Consider the following 9,179-nt stretch of genomic DNA (forward strand, 5'->3'; position numbering starts at 1 on the left):
GGTGGAGCTCCATGTCACGCAACTGTCTTACACATGGTGTAATAGCGCCTCACTGGCAGTAAGTACATTGGTTAAATAGGGGTGATGGTGTATGTGTAACAGATAGCAGCTGTTGTCATTTCTAAACATGGTTAAGGATTAGATCTTTACTTAGTATGAAGTAATACCCAACCATCTAGCCATCTTGGCGTTTGCCAGGAAAGTCATTTAACAACTAAATTACAAATAAAAATAAGAACATTACATTTTTGGGGCAACAGAAAAAGAACACAATTTTAACTGCAGAGGACTAAATGTTTGGCATTGAGTAAAACAGGGAAAATGAAATGTCAGAATATGACAAGGGGGGGGTGGTCAAATCTCAACACCTCAAGAGACCACAGGTTGCACCAGTGAGGAAGTCTACATTTGCATATGAGTGCTTTGGTACAACGAGATCTTCCTGCAGTCTTGGTGAGAACCTTTCCACAACATAGCTGAAACACTGAAAACATACACCATGGAATAGAATTACACTGTCTTTCATTTTACAATATTTAATTTATTGATTACAACAGGGAAATATAAGAAATGTCCACCATTATCAAACTAGCATAGAAAAGGTTTTGGTCACTATTTACAAAAATCCACAGACTTTTCAAGAAAAGGTAAGAATTAATCTTGTGATGATGGAGGACATTCATTATAAATCGACATGAGGGGAATTCAGTATATTAGGATTCTCAACCTCCCTGACAAGACATGGTGCTACAGACTTCATGAACAAAGGATAGAGAACACAGGCAGGTATGTGGGCATTCAGTCCAAGGCGTGGGTACATGGGTCCATGTTGGGGAAACAGACACTGCCAACAGGACGTGCGAGCACACAGACACATCTCGAACAAGGGAGTTCCAATTCTGGTTACACCAATGCCAGTACAGTCTTTCTAGTGGCTCCATAACAGAGGGAAGAAATTAAATTCCAATAACATTAAAAAAAATATTGTAATTCCCAACTAAACCCATGGTTAACATTTCCCACTCCCACCCAATATAATAGCTTAAAAACCAACAGGGAGACATATGCTTAAAACAATACAACGGGTTTGGTGAGGGTAAGACAGCATCTCTAGTCGTCATCATCATCATCATCGTCATCATCGTCGTCATCATCTTCTCCTTCGTCATCTGCTGGTCGTTTCCTTTTCTGTCCCCGATCCTCACCTGTGCAGAACAGTCGTGTCAGGTTAGTGGGAAAAAAACATCTCCACTTGAAATGTGTATTTATGTGATCATTCAGCACGTTTCCTACTCACCATCATCTTCCAACTCCTCCTCCTGGAGCAAGAAATCAAACATTAAACAGGTTTTATTAATGTAATAAAATGTAAACTCAATTAAAATAAATTTATATACCGTTTTTTTAAATTAAAATGTCAAGTCTGAAAACACAGCTAAATGTGTAGTAGTTGTGACACTACTAGCCTGAAACAAGGCAAAGCTAAAGGGGGACATCAGGCAGTGCCCTTACATGTTAAATGCACGTCTAGATGGCGACAGTCTCACCTCCCCACTCAAGTCATCCTCGTCACCTCCTTCCTCATCCTCTTCCTCCTCTACCTCCTCATCATCTTCATCCTCGTCTCCTGGGGCAGCATCTTCATCATAGTCTTCCTCCTCTACCCCTTTACAAGAATAAGAGAAGATTTAAACACAATGGATGGGTGAGGGAGCCAAAACCCGACAACCACATAACTTCCGCCCACACAGCCTAGCTTCTGCCCCCATAGCAACCCACAAGGAGCTGTTCCTTTCACCAAAAGGTATGGAAACAGGGTTTCAGCACACTTTTACCATAAGAACATACACAAGAACACAGAAGAATATTACAAACAGGAAAAGGTAACCCCCCACACAGGGGAGATGAAGGCTCCCTCCTTCCACTGACAGATCAATCCCACCTCATACGCAGCAACAGAGAACATACCGTCTTCGTCCTCGTCCTCCTCGTCGTCCAGGCCAGTGTAGGCCTCTAAGTCAGAGTCGGGGGCCTCCTTGTCGTCCTTGTCATACCCGTCCAGGTAGGTGAGCTGGGGCAGCAACGTGAACACGCTGTCTCGGTACTCCCCCAGGTTGGTCACCTCACAGTTGAACAAGTCTAAACTCTTCAGCTTTTCTAGTTTTTTCTGCGAGGTAGAAAAGAGAGACGGGCGAGTCGACGGGTGAGTGCTCAGTGTTAGATCACAGGGTCTCTGCAGCAGGTGGACGGGGCTCCACTCACCAGAGGTTCTATGGTGCTGAGGTCTTTGATTTTGTTTCCACTGAGGTTCAGGTGTGTGAGGTTTGGACATCTCTCCGCCAAGACTTCCAGACCGCCTGAGATTCTGTTATCACTGAGCTCAAGCTGAAGGAACCATGATGAGCATGTTTATTAAGTGCCAGTTAAGAGGATTGTAATAGTGTTTTGTATGTCACAACAAGTAAACTTACCTTTTTTAATTTCTTTAGTTTGGGCAAGTTTGCAACTGATGTTAAGCCCACATTGATTGTACTTAAGAATTCCAATTCTTCAAATTCATCTGTGAGGCCCTCAATTTTTCCTTCATTTGAGCGGCAGTTATCAAGAACAAGTTCTTTCACCTGGAAAACAGGGGGAAATTGATAAGATACATAGCCTAACATGCAAATTGTAAAGCTCTTTGAATGGGGTGAGATTTCATAAAGGCAACCTCTATCCACTAGTTCGCTAAAGCTGGCTTGTAAATGATTGCAGAATGTAGAAACAAAGTATGTTATGTATGTAGAAAAACGTGAGTATATAGTAATGTCGATTTCAGTTTGAACTAGGCCTGATCATACATTTTCGTGGGATTGTAAATGGACAGCTATGCACAACACCGCATGATCTCGTGTTTTAAATAGAATGCAGCAAGCTTCTCGAAATTTGTAACAAATGTCTCGACCTCATGAACGATATGCTGGACAAAATGGCCGTCCGCGTTTATATTGTGGAATTTGCATCTAAAGGATCATTTGAAATCACGTATAAGCAAAATTGTGTGATTGTCGGTGATAAAATCGTGTGCGAGTGGGGGTGGAGAAGAACTGCGAGGTTGGCGCTTACTTAAGTTGGAGGAGGGGGCGTAATCCCCACAAACACAGTTATACACTCGACGTTTGTGTTCACATTAAACACAAGGTCAACGATTGACCATGCTTTCAACTATGTAAATGCAGATTTATATTTGGGCTAATTGCTAAAGATATTTAACCGCTGCAAAACCTTTTAATTATTTGTCATTGTTGTTAGCAAGAGCTAACACGAGTTGTCGACAATGGCCAGGCAGGCAAGCTAACTGCTAAAATGGCGACGGAATGCTAGTCTCGCAAGCTAACCTAGCAGCAGGTATCAAAATGAATACGAAAGCATTTTGTAGAAAGGATTGACCCAGACGGAATATTTTCGATGTATAAAATGTCACGCAAAACGTTGTCTTATCCTGAGAGCTTTGGTCTATATTAACCTAGGACTTGGCACAGCTTCTTGTTTTTAGCTGATATGAGTGGATGTCGGTGTTGTGCTCTACTACGATAATAGCCCAGCCGTGTGACAGGGTCCTACGACTTATTTGCTTTTAGATATGCATTTCAGCACACCGCTGTTTACTGCGCCGTTACGTTAGTTGTCTGTTGTCTGGGCCCGTCTTTTAACATACGATATTTGTGCCATTGTCTTTCAACCTCGCACATCTTGAAACAAGATGTTTTCGCAAAAAGGACTGATGCTGACTGGATGTTTTTTATTTGGCTCTCCAATAAAGCCAAGAGTAGACGTTTCGGAGATACCAAAACTGGCGCACCTGGTACCGGCAACGTTAAGTCGCTTAGTTCACTGATGTCGGCCATTATAATGTTCAATGGAAACGTAAATTAACTCCAGAAAATCTGTTGGTAGCCTACCATTCATTTCCGTGAACGGGGTAGTGTAGCCTACGTATTACAGGCTGCTAGCCACCGAGTGTTGTTGGCTATGCGGAGCGGCCTCTGTGCGCTACGCGGTCCGTTTCCCTTGAGCGTAAATTAAGTTTATCAAGCCCCAGACCTACAAGGGTCAGGTTTCGGGTAGACACATCATCGTAAATAACTTGAAATTGTTACGAACAATAGAATACAATTTGTATGAACTACAAAGACTAAATGGAAAAAAACATACTTTACAAACTACTTAAAACAACCTCTTCCGTAGGGTAGCCTACGACTTTTGCCTAATAACAAAAAAAAATCCATGTGCATAACAGTTTAACTGCAGATAATAAACGTTAGAATGTGAATGGTCACCAAAAAAAAGTGGCACGGAGACCGTTTAAACAATTCTGATATGAACAACCGTAATTTCACAAGCAAGATGGACTACACCATATAAAAACGCACACGAGTCAGCCCATTGTGTTGCATATTTGACCCGATTCCCGAATTGAATAATGAAATTCCTTGTGTGAGCCTACAGTTTGTTAAAAGGGCGCGATCATGATTTTACTAAACAGTCTACTCCATGTTTACGGACAAGTTTAACTCCCATCACAATCGCCCTGGCATTGTGATGAGTTCTGCACACTGACTTTGCAAGCTTTTCACAAGTTGCTTTTCTAAAAACCCTGCATGGCTCGCCGACACGATCGTTTAATTAGAAGTTCAATAAGTCAAATTCAGTCTATAGGCGCCCAAATGTTGTTAAATTGAACGCGAGAGACTCAAACCTTACATGCACTAACGTTACTTACAGCTTATAATTTGGAAATAAATACATATTTGAGGATGTTCTTACGTCTGAAGGTGTTCGATTCCGCAGCTCTAGATGAATTCTTTTTTTCATGTCCATTTTAAGCCTAACAAGCTATTCCAATTCATAAACCCAAGAACAGTTGAACATGTAAAGCTCTATCCACACAGCTACCGCCTTGGCCACTATTCACTCAAACTTGATAAGTAAGGGGCGGGATTAGGAATTTATTGTCGTCACTATAAACCAATCAATACATTCATAGCAGATATACCAACGTTTTCGGACGCCCATCCTTCATTCTGAGCCAATCACAGAACAAGGCGGGGTTTAGTGGTCGTATGGTTGGAGAAATGCAATAGCTACTTGGCTATTGAATACTGCCCTTTTAAGTTATTTCACAGCCAAGACAATTGTAACGCTCTTCATACTTGTATTAAAACGTGTAATATGAAATGTGTAGGCTACACAGGGTCAAAACCATTTCTCATTGGAAAGTGTGAATAGACATCAAAAAGCGTTATAGTGAACTGTAATATTCTGCCCAGAGCTAATATGCTACTTCACGATAGCGTCTCTTCACCTTTTTAATTTAACCATAAATACTTGTTTTGTTTTTCAATATTTTACCTGCAAACTTTTAGGGTGAATGTTTCAAATGTTAGGCTATAACATTACAATTTAAGCCCACCAAGCCTTGAGACGTTATAATATAGGCTAGGATATATATTTTGTTGTGTAGCCTATTATCACACATTCGGGGGTGATAGCTAGCCTACAATTTAAGCCATTTAAAGGGTGGGTAGAGATGATAACCAAGAACAACCAAGTTTTCTACATATCCACTTCACTTTCAGTAAACTAGATGAACAACCGACGTCACCGCCAAGATCAACAACATATTTGGGCATTGCGACAAATTCACCTCCCATGAAAAGAGATTGACAAGAGCCTCCACAAACAACCAGCCGGATTTTCCATATCCTTCCCCTTTCAGTTTAGGAACCTACCAATGAAAACACTACAACGACTACCGACTTCCTTTCCCCATTGAATCTACTGCATTCCAACGAGGCCAAAGAAATGTCATCTGACCTTTCCAATCGCCATTTTGTCAGCAGAATACACGATGTCTTGAAATAAAGATAAACAAAAATTATAGCTTGAAATGTGAAGTAAATTAATCCACATTACCCATCATTCTGGCCATTGACGTGTTGCGCTGCCGCTTTTAGAGGCACGGACACTGAACAGCAACTGCGTGGCATTTTCGTGTCAAAGCCGACTTGGTATGCTGGCTTGAAAACCCACCGAATTTCAACAAACTGCTCGTTTGAATATCATAAAATGTATGGAATATTATCAATACGTAAGAGCCATATAGCAGCGAAATACCGTCTTCGGCTGCCGCTGTGAACAGTTTCCAGCCCGCGTCTGCAGGTTTTATTGAGAGCCATTGAACGGTCTCCTAGCGCAGGGAGCACCACTTTCCTCTGGGTGTGCTTCATTGCTGCCTTTCCAGCTAGTTTTGCCACACTGTGCTCCACCGACTACTGACTGCAGTTGTCGGAGTAGCAGAATGCGTCCACTTGAGTGCGCAATGTAGCCTACCCAGGGCACGGCCCGTCGAACCACGGCACCTGCACACTTGTCTTAAGACAGATCTTTGCTCATTGGCGTAATGTCGTCAAGAGCACACAACAAACGGTGAAAACGACCAAACGCTGCTCAGCCATGCTTGTGTTGGCGACTTTGGCGTCTTCGTAGTTTGTTCAATGGCTATCAAACATCGTCAAGTCAAGAAATCGAATATCCTCAAACTAATCCCCTGAAACGTACAGAAATAGTTGCCCCTCTTTCAAAGTCACTGTACTAAATTATGCAGCGAACGATGAACCTGCAGGATGCACTTCTAGACTACGTGTTTAGAACCTATAGGCTGTGTCTACAACATTGCATCAACATAGAAGTCCGGATGTCCACATTGGCTATTCCAACGGGACATGCTTTATACCAATTATGGGGTATTTTCTTTTTTTTTTCTTCATTATTTGACTGCTGACGTTATGGACAATGCAAAGATCCAATGTAGAGTTCAAATATTGCCATCTAGTGTCTAACCGTGAGATTACAGTACCTAACATCACATTCCACAAACTGCAAAATAGTACTGGAAGCAATCATTAAATTTAATTTGGCCAACATTCATATTCAGTTCTCAAACCATACCTATGGAACGCCGAGTTAGTCAAAATTAAATAAATAAATAAATAGGTAAATAAATAGATAAATACATAAATAAATATGGCTATGGAATAAATTCTGAAATTTAAAAAAGATGGCAATAAATATAGAAATATAGCATTATATAATTACATAGCTGAATCCATTTACCGACATCAATAAATAAATACATTTATTTATTTCAAAATGACGTTTTTGTAAATACAACATTTATTTATTTCATGGGACTTTTACACGCCACATTTATTTCCACTTGTATTTCCACGCCACATTTATTTCCACACTACATTTATTTCTGTGCTGTATTTATTTCAAATCTCACATGCAAACGAGAGGGGCGTGGTTATCGTCAGACCAACGCAGCAGATAGCTATGCTACCTGTATGGGGGTGACAGTGGAATCGCACTGCCGAACGGCATGGCTTGTCAGGATATATTATTTTGGCACAGATAGTAGATTTTGTTGAGGTACTTGGGCGGATAAGTGCTCTACAGAACATAGATATTGAAGTCTTAAATAGTTTGAGAGTTATCGAGCACTGTTCGTGTGCAAGATGTACAGGTAGTGGGGGGTGATAAGTGCCAGGTAATGTTAGCTAACACAGCTAGCAACAAAGAAGACAATCACTGCCACCACCGCTACATCGCTCTGCTATTATGTGGATAACTAGGTCGATAAGGCACCTGATTATAACGATCTAGCCTCACCATTATGCCATGCATTACCATTTAGTGAGACGAGACCTGAAGTGAAGCCAGACCATTCCAGACATTACCCATACCTTTGGATTTAGAGTAGGCTACTGCTTCAAATTGAAGTCAAGTTTCTTAACGCTTTGTTATTATTGGCAATTTAAAGTTGCAACTAACCAAGACGTGTCAAGACCAAGACCCATTCAACACGGTACACAATAACCAAACCCAGATATTAGGTACAGGTTTATGGAATTATTCAATATTAAATCAAACCACTACCACTGGACTCGTTTTAATGACCATTCAGTGACAAAACGGGTTTGGCTGTTCATATGTGCCAATACAGCACAACAGTACTAGCTCTACAGTAGCTAGCTCTAGCTGAAATGGCCACACTGATGTCGTCCTTTTATTATTTTGTCAGCTAGCTAGCCGGATAGCCAGCCACTTGGCCTACAGTTGCCGACTTCGAGACCAGTGATAGCCAACATATTACCACCTAGGAAGACATAGTTTTGGCAGTGATTGTTAGCTTTGCAGACGAGTTCCACGTCACACGAGCGAAAGCCATGTTTATAAAGGTAACTTCAGCGCAACCTCATAGCTATCAAAGATCAAGTCCCCACACGTAGGCTACTAAGTCACCGCCATCACTCCCATACAAAGGCAGAGACGACACAGACATTATGGGCAAAGCTTGTCTACATTGTATGCTTTTCGGCAGTGCGATGCCACTGTCACCCCCATACAGGTAGCATAGCTATCTGCTGCGTTGGTCTGACGATAACCACGCCCCTCTCATTTGCATGTGAGATGTGAAATAAATACAGCACTGAAATAAATGTGGAGTGGAAATAAATGTGGTGTGGAAAAAAATGTGGTGCGTAAAAGTCTCAAAAAATAAATAAATGTGGCATTAGGAAATAAAAGTCCCATGAATTAAATACATGTTGTCTTTACAAAAACATCATTTTTAAATAAATAAATGTATTTATTTATTGATGTCGGTAAATGGATTCAGCTATATAATTATATAATGTTATATTTATATATTTATTACCATATTTTTTTTATTTCACAGTTTATTTCATAGCCGTATTTATTTATGTATGTATTTATCTATTCATTTACCTATTTATTTATTGATTTAATTTTGACTAACTCGGCGTTCCATACATACCATCCAATCCAATTACATGTTATTTTATGAAACAAACAATATAACAGGGATAATAGTAAATACAAGGTCATGCCAGACGACCCAGTCTAAGTAAGTACTGTTTGTATTCAGCAGACAAGAACCTATCTTTCATATTGTTGTTGAGCCTGAATAGAAAGTGTGAGGGCCTGTGGTCGTGAAGCAGCCCAGCAGGGAGGTTGTGTCAGTCACAGCTGTCGCCTGTCTGTCCTCTGACGCTGCCTCCACTACACCCAGCCTGCTGCCTCCACTACACCCAGCCTGCTGCCTCCTCTACACC

The 9,179-nt window shown here is 41.0% G+C and overlaps 1 protein-coding gene across 3 annotated transcripts; it reads right to left on the reverse strand.

The window, feature by feature from the left end:
- Positions 1–520: 520 nt before the first annotated feature.
- LOC146258056 (acidic leucine-rich nuclear phosphoprotein 32 family member D-like) lies at positions 521–5,110 on the reverse strand. 3 transcript variants are annotated; one of them, XM_084672368.1, is made up of 7 exons: positions 4,807–5,110; positions 2,472–2,621; positions 2,263–2,385; positions 1,969–2,167; positions 1,513–1,666; positions 1,298–1,319; positions 521–1,205 (listed from the first exon to the last, which is right to left on the reverse strand). In XM_084672368.1, the coding sequence occupies exons 1-7, from the start codon at positions 4,858–4,860 to the stop codon at positions 957–959; spliced, it is 951 nt and encodes a 316-aa protein (XP_084528494.1). In that variant the 5' UTR covers positions 4,861–5,110; the 3' UTR covers positions 521–956. The 3 variants fall into 3 exon arrangements, with proteins under 3 accessions (XP_084528494.1, XP_084528495.1, XP_084528496.1); XM_084672369.1 differs by lacking the exon at positions 4,807–5,110 and adding an exon at positions 3,942–4,163; XM_084672370.1 differs by having other exon boundaries at positions 979–1,205; positions 1,548–1,666; positions 4,807–5,088.
- Positions 5,111–9,179: the final 4,069 nt, after the last annotated feature.

Source organism: Hypomesus nipponensis, chromosome 14, assembly GCF_054491055.1.
Source record: "Hypomesus nipponensis isolate SF chromosome 14, ASM5449105v1, whole genome shotgun sequence".
NCBI lineage: Eukaryota > Metazoa > Chordata > Actinopteri > Osmeriformes > Osmeridae > Hypomesus > Hypomesus nipponensis.